Source organism: Apteryx mantelli, chromosome 6 (assembly GCF_036417845.1).
Source record: "Apteryx mantelli isolate bAptMan1 chromosome 6, bAptMan1.hap1, whole genome shotgun sequence".
Classification (NCBI taxonomy): Eukaryota; Metazoa; Chordata; class Aves; order Apterygiformes; family Apterygidae; genus Apteryx; species Apteryx mantelli.
In genome coordinates this window covers 31,212,920-31,232,705 of record NC_089983.1, presented here as the reverse complement: position 1 = coordinate 31,232,705, position 19,786 = coordinate 31,212,920, and the positions used below count along the sequence as shown (strand labels likewise).

At 35.5% G+C, this 19,786-nt stretch overlaps 1 protein-coding gene across 1 annotated transcript; it reads right to left on the bottom strand.

Annotated features, from left to right (window-relative positions):
- Nucleotides 1-1,494: 1,494 nt before the first annotated feature.
- On the bottom strand, nt 1,495-14,090 carry GCG (glucagon). The gene is made up of 7 exons (XM_013960531.2): nt 14,033-14,090; nt 8,497-8,597; nt 7,941-8,102; nt 7,066-7,119; nt 5,287-5,424; nt 2,983-3,126; nt 1,495-1,942 (listed from the first exon to the last, which is right to left on the bottom strand). The coding sequence occupies exons 2-7, from the start codon at nt 8,592-8,594 to the stop codon at nt 1,918-1,920; spliced, it is 621 nt and encodes a 206-aa protein (XP_013815985.1). The 5' UTR covers nt 8,595-8,597; nt 14,033-14,090; the 3' UTR covers nt 1,495-1,917.
- Nucleotides 14,091-19,786: the final 5,696 nt, after the last annotated feature.

The window sequence follows — 19,786 nt, the reverse complement described above, 5'->3', positions numbered from 1 at the left end:
GAGCAAGTCCCTTATCTCCCTCTGTTCCTAAAAACATGCCATCTGTAAAAATGGGAAGACTAGTATTTCCTTAGTTGACAAAGCCATCAGGAGATGCTCACACTGGTGACAGGCACCATAGGAAAGTGGATTTGTCACTCAGGAATCCTGTCATTTAGAGTACTTAATATTCTGGACATAATGGAATGAAGCATTTTAAAGACAATTGCTCTGTCAGGATATGGGAATGGAAGAGTTAATTGTTTGCACACTTACAGCCTTGCTTATATAAAAATGGAACAATTTTATTCCATTAAAATCAACTGAAACCTTCATGTACATAAGGGACTTTGTACATGCCCCACAGCAAAGCCTTGTTATATGTACCTTAGTGTTTCCTTTATGTACTAATATAATCTTCCTGGGATAAACCTCTGATGCTGTTAGGAGTTACCAATTTGAAAAATATTTACTTTGTAATTACTACATGGATCCAGTTGTGCATAACTGAATAGCAATCTTTTGCAGTTCCAGAAGCCCCTGGAACCAAACCACTCTGTACAAGTGAGGTTAAACAAACACCACATCTATGCATTCTTTTTTCCCTCTTTTTAATCTCCAGTGGCATTTTGGATACTATGAATTTGTGTGTGTGTGTGGGGGGGGGGTTAGAGCAAAGTTCTATTGAATTTTATTTGTTTTTAAAGCTGGGATATTAGAAAAGCTGCATGTTGCTGTCAAAAAGCTGTTCTAGATGCCAAGTTGGGTACGATCAATACTGATCTGAAATTACAGAATATTGGTTCCTGTAGCACACTGGGAAAATAATCTAATCTTATTTTTCCATCTGAACATGGGAAAAAACTTTATTGTGAGGGTGACAGAGCATTGGAACAGATTGCCCAGGGAGGTTGTGGAGTCTCCTTCCTTGGAAATATTCAAAAGCTGTCTGAACACAATCCTGGGCAATGTGCTCTAGGTGACCCTGCTTGAGCAGGAGGGTCAGACTAGATGATCTCCAGAGGTCCCTTCCAACCTCAACCCTTCTGTGATTCTGTGAAACTCCAGACCATTAGTGAAAGTTTTGGATTCTTTTGTAAAACAAATGTGACACAAAATAATGCTAGTTATTTCTAATACTAGTTTCTAATACTGTAATACTATACTATACTAAACTAATACTAGTGTAAGTTACAGGTTCCAGTTCTGATCTGACAACTCTTCTGCAACACATCAACTTCTACTATGTTCTATTATGTTTTCATCTTATTCAAATTCACACATGTCTTTTTTGAAAATCATTATGGAGAAAATGTCACAAAACAAAATGTTGATTTTGTTGTATCATTCCTAACAAACCAATTCAAAGTTCTCAGTGACGCTACGTATTAGAATAAAATAAAAGGAAGTGCTTCAGACAGGCACAACGGGAATACACATGAAAAGTCAACAGAAAAGAAGCTTGAAAAAATTTATTTAAGGCTATCATTTAATATCCTTAAAGCTTAGCCTTTTTATACCAAAGGTTTCAAGAGGGATATTCACTTCTCAGACATTTGTAACTGCCAGCCCCTTACAAATAATGCATATAATTGGTGACTGAATCATTTCTATGTAGAATTTTATAGAAAAATAATTTCACGATTAAATGTAAATGGACTAATTTAATTCTAATAAATGGAAAATATGAAGATGTGGAACTTTCATAGTCTTATAGCTATTAAGGTGGCTGTCCCTTAGACAATAGATTTTCCACATATAATCCTTTGGCAACACTAAACTATAGTACAATTATTTCCTGGCATGCAAGGTGACATAGCTTTATGTTACACCCAACATAAATGATAAAATACAGATTTCAGAATCTCTTAATAGCTGGCAGCTGATGCAGTGAAGAAGATCTTCATGTACCCCATTTTTATTTTGTTTTTTTTTTTTTTACTGGTATTCTCCCAAAAGGTCCCTGGAAAAAAAGAAGCAGCAGTAATTAGGACATATTTGAAATTTCTTAAGATTTATGAAATATGTGCAGAACATATTTTTTTCTGGTTAAGAGTTAGCAGATGTTAGTTCCACAAACCCCTCAATGCCTCTCTTCAATAACAGATTGAAGACACAATTATTTCTAAAGGAAAAGCTTTTTAATAGTTTCTAATAGATGTTTTTCTTAAATTATTTGTTTCAATGCTGAACTACAAACAAACACAAAAATATGAAAACACTAATCAAAACTATAGTTTAATTATAGCTTCCAAATTTTTTGAGATAGTATTTGTTGTTTTAGATTTCCAAAATCAACTAGTGATTTTGGGTGCTTCAATCTTCAAAAGACTAAAAGTAATCTAATTTTCAGAATGGGCATTCGACATTCTGGAAAATCTGGCCACATATGTTTCTTTAGTTAGCATTTTATTATTTTTGAAACTTTTTGCTAATGTTAACAAACAATCCTTAATTCTTAACCCATTCACAAAGCTTGGTTAGAAAATGTTTTTCCAACAACATTTGCCTATGCATAGGCAAACTAAAGCAGAGATTTTTAAATAGTTAGCCATCAGGAACTCCGATTACAACACCCTATTCCCTAACTCCAAGCCACAAATTAGGGCAGTCTTCTACATCACAGTCTTTAAAAATAATTGATTTAGTATCATGTTACCAATAAATATTTCTGATTTTATAATGCTCGTGCAAATGAGAGTTTTATTTATCAGTACTTTAATATGGTCTCAATTCTGGTAGCATTTGGTGGCAAAACTCCCCTCAAGTTAAATAAGAAACTATTTAATAGGTTCACCACTGATGCAAATTATAGACTATATTTGGAATGATTTCTGTTTATAGTGTGCTATCCTTGTTCAGCACTGTCTATAATATAAAGTTGGTAATACATTTATAGATATGTTAATAGTTAGGGAAAAATGAGCTGTATTTTCTCTATGTGTGACAAGTACATTTAAACCCCCAGTATATTAAGAATTAACATGATCAAAATTCAAGCACCTTTGGGTAACTTTTGTGTTAATCAGCCACTTTAAGAACTCTTTGGCAGCCATGTCATCAAGGACTTTGTTGATATCACTCGTGAAAGTGCCGTCTGCATGTCTTCGGCCCATTTCTTCGGCCACAAGAGCTTTTTCTGGGAAGCTTCAAAGGGAAGAAATTATCAAACAATTTGTACATCGAAATAAATAAACTGCTTAAAAGGGCTTCATTATAGAATCTAATGCACTGTACGTTTCTGGTGGTTGCAAGGAGTAGAAGTTTGATCCTGATGTTATGGCTCAATAGCAGATGGTATATATCAGAACCCTTCTGATGCATTTTTTAAACAATAGAAGGCAAGACAGAAGTCTCCCTTTACCAGGTAGAGACTTATCCTTTAGGTGAGCCTAAATTCCTCTCAAGCATGTTTGAAAAAGCCAAACATACAAAAACATACCTCAGTCTGCACCCTCTATGCCAAGTGGACTAGGCAACAATAAAATTCACAGTAGATTTACTAAAAGTCATTATTTTAAAAATACTATAAAATACTATAGTCAAATTTTTATACAGTTGTTTACTCTTTTAATTGGACATATAAGGTCCTAGTTTTATACTTAAAATTGTTTTGCATAAGCATTTAGACATTAAGAGCAGTAACTCTTTTTTTCTAAAAATAACCCTATTACAACATCAGCATTTTAGATTTAGAATCAGATCCTCATTCTTGGCTCTGTCCCTTTTTGACCACTGAAAAACCATTGTACCAGGAGCCTGATTTAGAAAGTTTTCCTCTCTTGTTTCATCCCATCAAATATAGGGAGATTTTAATCAGTTCCAGTAAGGTGGGCTGATACTGAAGAACACTGTGCTTTATGACCAGTGACAGACAGAATGGTTCTTTTCATGCAGTAATTTAGCATGGCCATTAAGCTCTTTCAGGCAAGTCTATACACAAGTTTGACTGCAAATGCTACTAAACATCAAGAAGCAGGAGGGTGGTCTACATTTAGTTGTCCATCTAGGTTTCTAAGCTCAGTTTATCACAGCTAGGTTGTAATCTCTCTTTCTTACAAATACTAAAATACCTTATTTCTGCTCTTGAAAATAAAGCATGACAGAAAAAAACCTGCAAATCTGAACATCGCTATGAAGTGGCACCAAACTTTCCCTTCTCTTTATAGCTGACCTTATTCATTTAACTGTTTTTTTTCAGGAAATAGTCATTGTTTCCATAATTTACTTTTACCTATTTACTCTTCCTTGACTACAACACACAATCTTGTCTTACAGATTATATTTTATTGTTGTCATTATTTATTATTTTTATATAGTGCGAGAGACTTACATAGTACTTTACAGCTGGTAGAATATATAATCAGAGGCTGAACTGAAATCCCTGCCCCAAAGAGCTTACAATCTAAAGGCACAAACAAATACAGAACAGTTAAAAGGGGGGAGTGCTTGCGCATGGTGCAGCTGCTAAGCCATGCAGAGTTGGAAATATGATGAGATAGAAGGTGCCTAGAGAAGATTAAAGGTAAGGGTGTTCCAAGTGTAAGACTATCATGAAGGAAGGTATAAAGTCATGAGAGAGCAGATGAAGAGAATAGTAGGTTTGAGAAATCTGCGATGAGTGTATGGAGAGCAAGTTATGTATAAAAGAAATCAGAAGCACAGGGCAAAACAGTGGATCACGGAGTCCGGGAAAACTTGAACATAGCAAAACAAGTAGATGTGTCTTAGAAAGGAAAATATGTCATGGTTATAGAAAATGATGGTTATTTTGGCAGCAGCAACTTAGGCAGACTGGAAGATAGGAAGAAGAAAAGCAGTCATCAGTAACTGTTGGGTATGGTCACCAAAGCATGGGGTACAGCTGTGGTGGCAGGGACAAGAGCAAAAATTTAATTTTGGAAATATTGCAGAGGAAAAGTTTGGCTGCAAAGGGGAAAAAAAGAGAAAGGAATTTAAGATGACACTGACTTGAGTCATCTCAATGGTGGTTAAGGAGACTAAGCGATTTTATGTGAAGAGGGAAAGGTGGTAGTTAGAGAAAGATCTGGTTTAGTTTTAGATGTGTTGACCTTAAATATGACTTGACCTTACAGAGTGTAACAGCATGCTGAAGGTTTGCTTTAGTCTGTATTTGAACTTAATAATTTAAAATGGTAGTCTAACACCCACAGAGTATCTTCTATTACAAAAGAAAAACATGAAGTACAGCAAGAATGATCAAATATACATCAAGATTTCATCAGACTTGATTTCTAACCCCCAAAGCAAGACAAAATTTAATAATAGGAATGGATGGATTCTTACTCTCTTCTTCCTCGTCCACTCACTAACCAAGCAATGAACTCTTTGGCAGCTTGACCTTCCAAATAAGAGGTGATATCACTGGTGTAGGTGCCCTCAGCATGTCTCTCATATTCAGCATGACGCTTGGAGATCCCATTGCTGAAAGAAGAGCAATACTCTAGGATCAGACTGTATTATTGTTTAAATGTTTTCTTTTTGTCTTTATTAATTACTATTTCCCACCAGACTAGCATTTCTTATTAGGGAAAAAGGGATTTCTTTCCTTCTCAAATTACTCCCAATATTTTCATCTTTAAATTCTGAAGGCATTTTCTGTGCTATGCAATATACACTTATGCAGAGATACCTGAACTATTTCTGAACAAGTTAGATCAGGTGCTGAAGGCAAATATAGCTGCACTGGAATGGTCTTCTGCTAGATTGATTAGCTCTGCTCAACAGACTATGTTGTATTCTACAGACATACTTCTAGTTACCTCTTGTTGTGCCAACCAAAATATTTCCACTAAATCACTCCTCCTGCCTTCATCTTCATAATTTCTTAGCCAAACTGTTCCAGCTTAACTCCTTTTGATTTTACTTTCTTTTGCATTTTGGATTGTTCTGTGAACACTCTTTTAACCGTCATTCTGACCAGGTGATAATCTTGGAACAATTTCAGACCTGGTCATCTGCAGTTTATGGAGAAAGATAATTGCCTTCTTCCCCCGCCCCGTGCTTCTTTCTCCAATATAGAGCAAAATTATATTACACTGGCCATTTGGAAGACAAGTTGCAATGAGAATAAGATGTATTTTTGAATATTTTCCCCAGATAATTTCCCTTGCATTTGTATTTCAGAATTAGCTACTTTCTGCCCAATTTTCAAATGCCTCTAGCCCTTTCTATTATTTTTCTGTCTTCTTGGGATTTCACCGTTTCTCCCAATTTAGTACCATCTGCACTTTTCATCAGCATGCTAACTAGAGTTGTTTGGAACATTTTTGACGAAATGTTAGTTTTGTTGAGATATGCTGTTTCATTGAAGCTGAAACATTTCACAGATTTGGTATTGATTTTGACAGTGTTTTGAATGGAAAGATCTTTGTGATCCAGTCTGCCCTCTTTGGTATTTCTGACAAAAGGAAGAATGAATATAGGTATTTCAATCTGTTTTACAAAACCACTCAGTGGATTTTTGTTTTGTTTGTTCAAAATTTCCAACCCCTCATCCCCTCCCCAAAACACTGTCAGGAAACAAAATTTTGGCCTCCAGCTGCCCTTGTGTTCTCCATTTCCTTTTCTATTATGAACAATTTATATAAAATCGGACTGAGTACTGAGGACTAAGCACTGGATCATCTTTTATCAGCTCTCCCCATCTTGGTGCCTGGCCATTTTCCCTTCATTAGAGTCTTCTTATTAGTTTTCTTTGCCCTTAACATAATGACTTTTTTTTCTTCAGCCTTCTTTTGTACCAAGTTTTTGTTTTTATCTTGTTCTCTCCACTTCTTTATTAATTAAAATGTCCTCTCCTGAAATTTATTGTTCTCATCCTGTTGCATTCTGTGAAGCCATTTTGGAAATCAAGTTGCACATGGATATAGAACACAGTTGCAGGAATAAATAACATAGAGACATTTCCTCTTTACTTGTAAAAAGTAGGTGCTGGCTAATTTATTTTGATAGATATTGCTTGGATAATGATACCATTGTAAAGAACACTAGCTATTTTCCTTCCTGCTTAACAGAAAACTAGCTTGAATCTTTTCTGAGTAACAAGTCTGGCAATTAGAATACCTTGAGAGCTGGTCTGGAAATTCGTCATTCTCTTTGTCCTCCTGTCCTTGTTGTCTGTAGCAGAATTCCACAATCATTAGATCATTATTAACAGAACATTGTGGAGCATGCATGAGCTGATAATATTCTATTGGATATTATTTAAATATCATTATAAACAAGCATGACTGAAAGATGAATATTATATATAGTTTTGGGCTAACAATATGCCAAAATTCTTAGTTTACATTTTAAGATTTTCACTGGGGTTTAAAAGCATTAACATAATAGATTAATGGATTCTGTAGGCAGATCTTCTCCGTAACACACAGCATAGAACTACATGCAATTACTCTTGCTCTCAGCTTGGTAGCTTGTGTTTAAGTAAAGCATGTCTTCAAAACACATGCAAACTCATGTCTTAACAATATACTTGTGATACCAGTAAACTATCCAGTGGCCAACAAAGCTTAAACCTTAGCTCCCTATTCACGAATGAAGCTTCTGGATTAGAGTAGCTGTAGATAGAAAAGTTTTATTAAAGCCCAGCAGCCTAGACCTTTACATTCTATTTACATACATTATTCCTACTGAGCTTCATTCACTGAGACAATTGTCTCAATGAGGCTGAGGTACAGTCTCATGACAGATAGCATATCAGATACTACTGATACTACACTTGATTTATCCAAATTCTTTTCACTGATTTTGCATATATCCACATTTCTAATAACATATTAACACTATATATAAATTATTCTTTAGCACTTTACTAATTTGAGGATTATATGTGGTTCTGCAATGGGGAGTGGAAATCAAGCAAACTGAATTCAATCAGATACTAGATTTTTTTTTTTTAATATGGAGATTTATAGCAATATGACCAAAATGCTTACCCATTTCTTTTAGTACTCATTAACCATTGCACAAAATCCTGAGCTCGTCTAGTGTCCAAGTACTTGCTGTAATCACTGGTGAATGTGCCTTGTGAATGACGTTTCACTTCATTCAGTTGTCTAGATTCATCTAATGGTTCAGACTGGGAAGCTTTGTATGATCTATGAAAAGTTTAGAACTTGTTAAACAGTACTGGTTACAGTGCATTCTACAATGCATTGACTTTCCTTTTAAAATATAATTTTATACTCAGACAAGGTAAGAACAAATGGCCTATCATTGATCATTAGCTGGCTGGTAAAATGAATCAATATAGCAGATTGGATACTGCACAATTACAAGGTCTTCTTGGATAACCAAGGCAGCTATTGCTTGAGATAACCAAAAACTTCTGTGCTGTACTTCACAATATTAAAAGCTTTTGCCAGTTCCAGTGGTAAATACTGTATAATAGTATAAAAAAGCTAACATTAAGTCATAGTATGCTTTGCTTTGAACGATAAGAAAACAAAGTTCACACCAAGAGTTTGTAGAAGTTTGATCTAAAGTATTTACCTTGATTTCTCCTCTGTATCCTGAAGAGGATTTTGCCAGCTGCCTTGAACTATCATTAAAAGCAGCCCAGCAACAAAATAAACAGTTTTCATTTTCATTGCCTGTCAAAACACAAATAAGGCAACAAAGAAAAATGTAATCATCTCTACATACTTCAGAATCTATTATATTGATAAAGAAACATCCTAATGCTGATCTAAACTTGAAGGTATTGAGAGCCTGTGTAAATGGAAGGAGACTACACAGTGCTTTGAGGAGGCATTCAGAAGACCTTGTCTCTGTTCTAGGCTTTACTACTAGAGTAGTACTACTCAAGCTGAGTGCAGAGAACTGCATCCTCAGTTTCCTTTGTAATAGTAGGATAAAGGTCCTTATCTTCTTTGTTCCGGGTTCTACTGATGGCAAATACTAGATCTGTTTTTATAATATTGTTTCAGTGCAAAACTAGGGTACTGGTGTGGCTTTTATTTTTTCCAGCTTATTTACTAGAGAAAAACAAAGCAAATCTGTGTGGAGAATACTGTCACATCAGCCACTTATTCTTTCCTTCTAACTCTTGACTCTCCTTTAAAAAATGTTTTGAAATAACACATACTGCAGTAGTAGATCTCTGGAGTAAATGTCTTATTAGTGGGTAACTGTTCAGAAAAAAACCCAAACCACACACTAGCTTAACAATTCATGATGTATATGATATGCCAAGTTCTGCTTGTTGCACTTTTGATATAATACTCTATTTCGGTTTATGTGCTTCCATTATAGTCCATCACTCATATGGGTTTATACTTTGTCTTAATGTTAAGAAATTAAGGTAGAAAATGTTTGCTTCCAGGTGTAATTCTTACTGTTATAGGTCGTTCTGTTGGCTCCAGTGACGAACGGCTAGATCATTATACATTTCCTCATCATGTGCACTCTAATAACTTCAATAGTCTCACTAATTTTAATGTGTTATTCAATGTAAATTAGGGTATTACAGTCTGTACAAAACTTCTGGTGATTCACAGCCAAGCTGTGATTCCCTTACTTGCACTGGTGACTGATTACTCATGCAAGTAGTTCAGATATAACTTTTACTGAAAGTCACCAAGGGGAGTAAGACATTCTCTATTCCCCTAATTATGTGTGCTAAGATTCTCATTATTTAATGTATTGTTATTAGTCTGTTGACACATAATCTCCTATAGGACAAACACTGTTGGACAAAGAAACCTTAATCATTTGGGGCTCACAAAACCCTGTGTAAGAAGGAGCATGAGCATCTGATGGCTAATAGACTCAAAAGTGCTTTGCACTGAGGACATCTATATGAATGGAAATGAGAGGGAATCTACTTAAAAAATCATCCACTATATATTGTTTATTGTTAATTGTTTTGAATCATTTACTGATGAAATGACTGTATAGAAAAGGAAATTAATTTCAAATTTGCTTAGGTGCTTTTGACTGTGACAAATAAATATGCCATTCATTCAATGAATAAAAGCTTGTTCATTGAATGCTGAACAGTAAATGCTCATTCATTCAAACTTTAAAAGCAGTACAGATCACAATATTAATCTGCTGTAAAGCAACAGAAGTTGCAATGAGTTCACATCAGTAAAAATGTCACTGGAAATATTTCATCATGCACATCAACTGATACTTGTTTGTGCATATGAAAGAGCTATTCTGCCACCCATGAAAATTTTCTATGGCAGTTTATATTACAGTCTGAAATACAAAGGGAGATAGGAAAGATGAGTGCACTGAAATAAAGTGGTAGGTGGCAAAGTAAGACCCAGCCAAAAGACACCCGCCACACTAAATTTAATCTGCACTGAATTACATCCTCCAACTCCACTGATTTTATTTATTTAAAATTCAATGAATTATAAAATAAGGCAGTCTGAGAGAAAACATACCTATTCTCTATTGCAATGTCTTGCCACAATAGGCTGAATTCAAATATACTACGGCCTGGAGGAAGCCAAATCAAAGTTTTGAAGGAATGATGTGTAAAGAAGGTGCAGATTTCTGTCTTGGGATTCAGTTGGCTCTGCACTGAGCAGTGCAAATGCAGGGCTATATTAACACCTCCAAAAAAGCCTATTCCTGCATCAAAAACCTTGCTGCTGCAGGGGTTCTACTCTGCTCCAGTATTGTCCCCCAGTTTCAGAGCAGACTTTTTGTAGAATCTTTCTGTTTCTTCCATCAGTTATGGAATGACTTAGAGTTGGAGATTAAAAGTAACAAAATTGAATATTCTCTGGAATCCAGCAATCTAACTGAAACCTCTGAGTGGATAATGTAGCAATTTTACTATAAATGGTTTATGATTAGCTTGTAGTAAGCTTCATTAAATACCCTGCTTATATATGCTATAAATAAACAAAAGCATTCAGTAATTCAGACTGCCATGATGAGGTTTTATTTTTCCAAAGATAAATATATACATTTTTGGCTAGAGCAATGATTGTTAGAGAATATGTACTTACCACATGTGGCCTACCATGTCATGTACTGTAGGTGAAGCTGAAGGAATTAAGCATACATGAAACTGGAATGTGTCTTATGGTAGATCTCAGCTGGTATAAATCGTAACTCCATTCTATGAATCTGTAATAATTTGCACAAGGTTTGCTCCCTGCTATTAACAGCTTGACACTTGCTGGGAATTTTCTCAATAGTTAGGAAGACTATATTGCTGCTGGTATTTTGTGAGGCCTAATGTTTAAGGGAATCTTAATGGATCTTAATGGAATCTAAATCCTGTATTATAATAACTGTTTTGATTCTGACATTGAGGTAAGTCCAATCTTAGGCAAAACCAGGAAAATAAGTTGATGAATACAAGATCTTCCGGCAGATTGCACCATTAAGTGATGGAGTCCATTTCAGTGTCTCCCCTAGAAGCCACTGCTAGTACTGCTCATTTTTTGATGGTATGTATGGAGACTAATGCTTTTCTGGCTTCTGTAATGCCCTACTACAGGAGATTTGATTCCTACACCTCATCATACCCTGCCTTTAGTACCAACAAATATGATAGTGGCCATGGAATCATTCAGCCCTGTTTATAACCCTAATTATAGTATTGGACTCTTTTCACTGTTTCCTTTGGAGCTGTAATTTGGTGGTGCAACACTGACATCCAATGTTTATCTCAAAGAATGCATCGTTTTACATTTCATAGGCTTAGGACAACAGGACCAAAATTGCCTTATTCTTTGGGAGATGTCTCTGTTGTGGTCATAGAACTGCTTTCATTGGAATGTAGTGACAACCATGCTAGCTGATTTAGCTGTAAACGAGTTAACCTAGACACCAAATAGAGTCTGGCTATTGCACCATGCATAGGTTAATTTGCCCTGCTTAATGGTACATTTGCATTTTGGTACACTTTTCAGTAAGCTGAATAACTAACAAAACAAGCTAGATTGTTTACAGCTGACTCTGGTATTGTTAAATCATGATGCAGTTTAGGCATAAACTAAAGTCACTGAGCTGGAATGAAAGAAATAGCCTAGTCATTAAATCCAGTCTGTTTTAAATAATATCAGATGCCAAACATTGTTCTTGTATATAAAATTTATAAATATATATTCAAAGCCCATTGCATTAGGAAATAGATTTTCAGTGATTTCAATATATCTTGGACCTAACCCTTATGCCCCAGTCCTATACCGTTTTCAGATGTGAACAATCCCATTGGCTATATTACGACTAAGAATATGTTTAATACTAAATGTATGTTTGTCTAAATTTTTCAGAATCAAAACCTGGGGAGACTAGTAAAAAGAGAGATATATAAATGCAGGTTTTGGAAATTAATACAATTTTCAGGTTAGACAATCCTGACAATGGTAAAACAAGCATTTTTGAAAAGCACTGTCCAGTTATTAAACTTCTGTCAAATAAGTTCTCGTAAAGCTTAGAATCAGTTTTGTATGATGTTCAATGTTTCATACTTGCTGTTGGTAGCCCACACCAGCAACAGCTATTTGTTTTCTATAAGTTAAAGAAACTACAGTATTTAATGAGTAAATTGCTATTTTATTCTTGGGCACACAAAAACATTTTGTAGAGAAAAAGAGACGATCAGCAAAAGAATACTTGTTTAGTTTATTTCTGTTAATTAATTAATTTCCATATCAGAAGAAAGGCTTTGTTTGCTTCAGATAGTTTAGGTCACTAGGAGATACTGAAAAAAACCATGATATCTCATTGCCAAGGTGCCAGAAAACTAAGGCCGATCTTAAATGAAAATTGTTGATTCTATGCTTACTAGGCTAATGGAAGTGTTTCAAATTTCTTTTTGATTGGAGATGAAAAACATAGCATAACTGAATTTGTAGGACCAGAAAGTATGTAACAAATATGTTTCTCAAATATTGATCAGAAAGTTTTAGTGCTGAAAATATTGACTCTTGTGACATTTATTTAGCATTTGAAATTAGAAAGGACTATTATTTCCTTGATATACTTGATTTTGCTAATTTTTCCAATATATTTTACTGCAGATGATGTCTTTGTACACTGCGTGCAATCTGTACTAGCTTAATCTCAATGAGTTTACAACAAAGAACCTTTCAAAAGTCAGTTTTGCTTCCATTTCCAGTTTAAAAATACAAACTATGGACTTACCTCAATAAAATAGGGAATATTTTAAAAAATAAAATGAAAGAATAAAAAATGAAAATGTAATAGCAAAAAATAGGTTTATATTGATAAGACAATGTTTGCAGATAGCAATTATTTCAAATTATTAATAGATTACTTTCTCAGTGTATATGTATACTTTACTTCAAACTTACATACCATGCTATAAAATGCCTTGTGGAAAGTTCTGTGAAATATAATGGTTCTAGTCTAAGGCATTCCGCAGTAGGACAGAAATCTGAACTAAATTTTATACAATAATCACAGTAACTATGGAAAGGTTTTAATTTTTTATTACATGCTATAAAATTTCCATTTGAGAACCTACAGTGATATGAAAATAACAGTTGTTTGAGACAAACTAATATAAAAGTAGGGCAATGGAGTGGCAATCTGTCTTGGACAGTTTTTAATGAATGTCTACAGAAACACACTTATTTTGCATGCATTCTACTAATTTAATCCCTGTTGATTATATTTAGGAAGTATCTATATGGACTGAATCTAGTTTTTAAAATCAGACTCATTAAATATCTCTAAAGCAGAAAAAAATATAAAAATTAATAATTATGTATCTCACATTTAAATTTTGACCACAATGCATATTTTTTATGGTGTCATGTTTAATCTTGCTTCTTTCAGTTGCTTCTGTAACCCTAACAGTTGATTTGCCATTTTGGGATCATTCTCTGTTGGACTAATTGAATAGACTAAAAAAGATTTAAATTATGACGGTTAGTCATTAACTCCAAACATCAGTCACTATAACTGCAGAAGAAAACACCAATATATGGAAAGATCTTGTGCCTGTATTGCAAACTTTGGACAATACAATTCAGACAATGCACTCAGCCTTCTCAAACAAACTGTACCTAGTAGTTCATATAAATCTTACCTTCCAATACTTTGAAGTGATATGTAGCAGCGGGAGAGGGATCTGCTATTCTCTCTTCTGGAACTATGGGAAGCCTTGAGGATCCTGAGATCTGCCTAGCTGCCTCTCTTGCACAGCCTTATATATATACTGTTCAGCTCTAGTAAGCATTACGAGAGTGTATCATTGCTGACAGTTTCCTTATTCAGCTTAAAAAAAAAAATCATATTTGCTATTCATTTCATTTGATAATTTTACAAGCAATTTCACACATTCATTCTGCTTACTTTATGACATCAGTGCTAACATGGATTTACAAAAGGAGTGAGGTAGCAATGTCCAAAGAAGTAAATATCAAACAGAAGGGCATTAGGATGATAAACAGTTGGCTAAAGGTGCTTGGGATTAAGGCAACAATTTCTCTAAATTCTGATTTGCCACATTTAACACTTCATATACAGCAAAATCTTGGCCCTGTTGGCATTTATAATGTCAACTTCATCAAACAATTTTACATTAAGATTTATAAATTTAATACACTGTAACAATAACCAGCACAACTCCCTCAAAGCCCTCGATTAATTCCTCAAGTAATCTTCTTGTGCCAACATAATGAACATGAAGAGATGTGAAATATTGCAGTGATGGTTACCCATCATGCAAAATATAGCACTGGTCAAATTTAACAGAAAGATTTGATTATCCTAGATGTAATATGCCAACTTTGTAAATTCTACTGTGTGAAAATTTATATTCGCTTGAGAACAGTATGCTAAACATTCATTAAAAATCGAGTTTCACACTGTGGCCTACAGATTTATACAAAGATAATGCCCTTTGCTCACACGTCTCTGTTCCCTACAAGGAAATTAAAAGAAATATACAAACTTGAGTTTTATAGCTGTGTATATTCTATACAACTATTGTCAAGGTCCTAAAATATTCAGTAATAGGGGCAATTGCACAGCTGTGATGGAGCAGCTTTGCCAAAGACAACTAGATTCAGCCATCTGGTGACCAAAGGTAGGAGAGAGGGAGAGAGATACAAAGCTTCTTTGTCGATGGCCCTGGCAGCTAAAATAATCCATACAAATCTGCTAGTCTGGAATATGGGTATTTTATCCCATCTTTGAAGCAAGAAAGTGAGATAAGTGAGATATCCCCTTCAAGGAATTCCTGGAAAAGTTTTCTTCTGCAGACTTCTTGTCATCATATACATCATCATAATTCTTTGTAAAATGCAAAAGGACACAAACAAGTGAAATATGATTATTACATAAGTAAGGGATCATGTAGTCCAGGAGACACATTAAAATGAAGGATGCCACCTTGAGTTTCAGTTCTGCTCAAGAGAGGGAAGGGTCTGGGATCACAGTGGATATCTCACTGAACGTAAGTGATAGTCTGTGCTCCAGCATGGAGTGGCCAGTGGTCTAATTTGTGGTGCAAAGCATACACATTAAGCAAACCCTCTTACTTCCCCTCATACTACGCTCTGATATCAGCAGAAAATCATCTTCACTGAGGTAATTTTCTGCTGACTGACCACAGCCACACTGGTGTAGCCTGCATGACACAACTGAGGCAGCGTATAAACCAGATGCTGGCTTAATAACCCTAGTATTAGAGTGACAAAAAAAAATTTAATGGATACTTCCTAGAGCTCTACCCTAAATACCATGCTCTGGTACCTCAGTATGTGGATAGGGAAACCGTAAGTCTCATTACACAGTCCACATGGTCAATTTTAATTTTTGCTGTTAGTATAATTTTTCTTTGCTCTTGGATCCATGTACTGAGATTCATGTTCCCTTTTTGTCATTTCTAGCTAAAATGCAAGTGACTACAAATGCTGCTGTTGAAAACTGAAGAGCACAGCTTCTGTTCCTCTCATCCCTGTCTCCCCTTTATACCTTCACCCATACTTTCTCCTACTGTCAGTCTTCTTTTTAATTGCTCCTTCCTTTTCCCTCTTATCCACATCTCCCTCTATCTTCCTCTTATCCTCCCTGCCCCGTACTGTATTTTTCACTCTCTCCCATCCGTTCAAAGTCATGTATTCCCAGTCATGGGTTAGCATAACATATACAAACTCATATACATATGTACCAAACTTGGCTTTTCAGACTTTTGTTTGAAATAATCCACCAATACCTCCAGTATTACTGTCTCCATATGCCAACCTTCCCTAGAGCTAACAACTGTATAATATCTAAGCCATGGTGCCAAAGGAGCTAAAATGAGCTTGGAAACAACCTTAAACCCCAAATCTCCTTATCTTCATGAGATGCCAACTTCACTGAGATACATTGTCTTTTTTATTTCAAAAGTATTTTTTAATCTACTTTTGGTTTACATTTTATGAGCATTATATATGGGGTGCACAATCATACATTAAATATAAGTCCAGCATTAAGTATTAGGAGGCACAGCATCTTTGCTGCTCCTGCGGAAGGCCTGCTTAGAGCTCTGCAGTACCCCGACAGGACAGCAGATGGTGATCAATGGGCCGTGTAGCCCCTTTGTGCATCAGGATGGCATGTATAGCCTTGTTGAAATGGATTATTACTGACAGTATCTCATTGCATGTTGAGTTAAAGATACATAGCCATTCTAAACAAGCAATACAGAATGTAAGACCATATCACCTCTTCTAGTAAACAGGCAGTTCTTTTTGTTTAGCTCTATTTATTTTCTTGTGTCAAATAAAGTTCCTTGTTTATGGTAGGATGATTACAGGAAAAAAGTATGAGATACAGCAGCTCAGTGCACCTGGTTAGGCAGGTTGTTACACAGGCTACATCATCTAGGAGGTCATCTAACATCTAGAAGGTGACTGTCTGATTATTTGTTTTTCAAGTGATACACAGACAATAAAAAGTACAGGAAAGAAGTTAACTGCCATCAAGATCTGTGCACTCTTCAGGTGCCATAACTGAATATACCGTAATATATGTTTTAACAGGATAGCAAACAAGAGCTCATCACGCCAAACAGAAGTAGAGAACTGTAATGAGTGCATGAAACATGCATGTGTACACATCTTGTATGCTGCTTTTTTTTCTCTCACATTATAAAATACAATAGTTACATGGCACCTGTTGTTAAAAAATAAGTGCAACCCCTCTCTCCTCTATATTACAGTTCACATATGAGACAGCACTTCAGCTGAGTAACACTAAGACACAGAACCTGAAAGTGACCTGCCTTACCATTCTTCTGGAGAGTTGCATCTTCATGCTTTCCATTTGTCATTTGGACACACTGAAAAATAAGCATCTTGGATTTACTGAATTTGGAGGTGATCAAAGTTTCCTTAACTATCATCTTAGTACCAGGTAATGGCAGCATACTGCACTCACTGGACCAGAAATCTGTGGGAAAAGTCCAGAAGATGTAAAATGAGAAGCAGGATTCTCACTGCTCCATGCTGAATCTTTTGCTTTGACAGTGACAATTCCAGCTGGCATATTTGTTTTTTCAGAAAAATAGGGTAAATATATTTGTTATAACTGGCTAACATTCCCTGAATGTCATACTTTTTCAAGGAAGTTTCTCTTAGGAAAAAATTTCTCAGTTTAAAAAAATTAAATTTAAAAAATTTAACTTTTCAATGAATTAGGAAGTTGCTGACTTTTAAATTAAAAAAAAAAGCTTTAAAAAAAGAAAACATTTTCCTGTGTATTTCTTCATTACTACCATTACATATATAAAGAACACAGGAGGGGGGAAGATGTATCTTGGGGTATGACTACAGGCCCACCCCCTTTGCTTTCTTATATTGCACCGAAGGCATTCTCCTCCCCCTTGCCTCCTCAACCATAAGTTCACAGGTTGGGCTGTGCAGCCCTTTTAATTTTCCTATTCTTGCTGTATGACAGTCAGTCAAAAGAGGCCTGCATTCCCCTTCTGGGAATTAGTGCAACATATATGTGTTACACATGTATAAACATATAACATATATATATACACATCATACATGTTGCACACATGCATGTATAGATATGTATATAGCACATATAAATGTGTGTATATTATGTGTGCAACTCCATGCACTTTGGAGAGCAAGAGTGGTATTCTGAGAAGGAGGATTAGGTTAGAGCAAGGGTCTCTAAACCTTTCCATAGCATGCAACTCCATGCTCACTGCCATGGATGTCTATGGCTTCGTACCTCAGGAAATAGAGCTATTGCAACTATGTAGCTGCCCACATTGTCTACTGATACAAATTGGAATTGCTCCATTTGAAGTCAATGGAGCTGCATCGACTTGCGCAAGCAAAAGAGCTGGCCAAGTATGTACTAGTTACTTTACATTCTCAGAATACAATGTTCATAATTGAAAGTAATACCAAATGTTCTTAGCAAATACTATGAATTATTCAGATTAAATACAGAGCATTCAAATGACTCTATAAAATGTAATAAACAGCTGTGCCTTGTAATTAGAACTGACTGGCAAACTGGAAAATATTGAATATAGTCTGAATTTGTCTTGATGTCTGAGTAAAATGAGTATAACATGAACCATGATCTGGAGCCTGGCTGGAGTTATACCTAGTCTATTAATGCTGTTTTCTTTTCAGACCTTTTCTTCTTTGCAGCTGTACTAATCTCAAGTGAAGCAGAGCACGTAGTTTCACGTTTGAAACATGAGAAGGATTGCATGTTCATTGATACATACAACTCACATAGCATGAGTGAGGTAGATAACAGAAATGGGGGTTGGTGAATGAATGGTTTGGAGTGGAGCCAGTGGTTCTGTTATTTATATACACTTCAGCTCCTGGAATAAAGCAGATTTTGCTTGCAGATTTGTATTCTAGTTGTATCTAGCTAGTTGTATTTTGTAAAAGTTAAACTGGATTAATGTGAATATAGGCTTGTAAACAACAGTATCTGTGCCTGTTTCTCAAGGCCCTGTCTGCTTCATTCAAATCAAATAGCCATGCCCCATCTTCAGAGGCTTATACACCTTTTTTAAAGGACAGATACTTGAAGACTAAGTTTCATTGTCTGAAGTGGAATTTTGGGGCATCTCAGGTGTGAGATGCTTAATCAAAAGGGAAAAGAAAAGGGGGGAGAGCTTAGCATTTTCTTAAAATTGTATCTTTTGAAGTGGTCAAAGGTGAGAAACAAAACTTTGGGGACTCTCACTGATCAGCTTAGAAAATCTTGTCATAAAAGCTAACATTCCTTAATTTCAAAGTTGTGTTCCAGTGTTGACTTTTACATACCATACTCTTATGTCTGCAGCACAAATATAGACTCTTTATTCATATAAGTTATAAGACTGACCCTTAAACATATTTTTGTTAGACACAGCTTCAGCTTGATGCCTCAGGACAATCCCTTTCAGCTTGAACCCTGTTGAAGCTCTGTTACAGAACTGTACTTAAATACTGTAGGCTAGATTAAAAAGAAGAGTAGCAAATAAGTGTCCTGTGAAGTGTCTGTGGAAATGATTATACTTGAATTGTGATTGTAGACAGCAATGCAGAACAGAAAGAGTTTTGGTAGTTAAGAAGTGCTCTGCATCATTGCTAATGAATGACTGCATAGTTACCTGTTGTTAGCACAAGCCAGCAACTTTGATGTTACTTATGCTTGTAGGGGTTTTTGACACAGCATCCTAGGACATTTTCCCCAAGTCATCAAAATACATGGCTGCTCAGTCATACAGCTTGCAGGTTAGACATTATTCCAGCAACTCAGTTAAATGTCACACTCTGTTGAAGACATATTCCCATTCTTCTGCAAGAACACTGTGTAAGGC

Excerpts from the sequence above, each read along its gene's own strand:
- GCG (XM_013960531.2), bottom strand. The coding sequence starts at position 8,594 with ATGAAAATGAAAACTGTTTATTTTGTTGCTGGGCTGCTTTTAATGATA. Across the intron at positions 5,425-7,065 it reads TTTCCAGACCAGCTCTCAAG|CAATGGGATCTCCAAGCGTC; the intron begins GTATTCTAATTG and ends CTCTTCTTTCAG. Across the intron at positions 1,943-2,982 it reads AACACAAAAGTTACCCAAAG|GGACCTTTTGGGAGAATACC; the intron begins GTGCTTGAATTT and ends CTTTTTTTCCAG.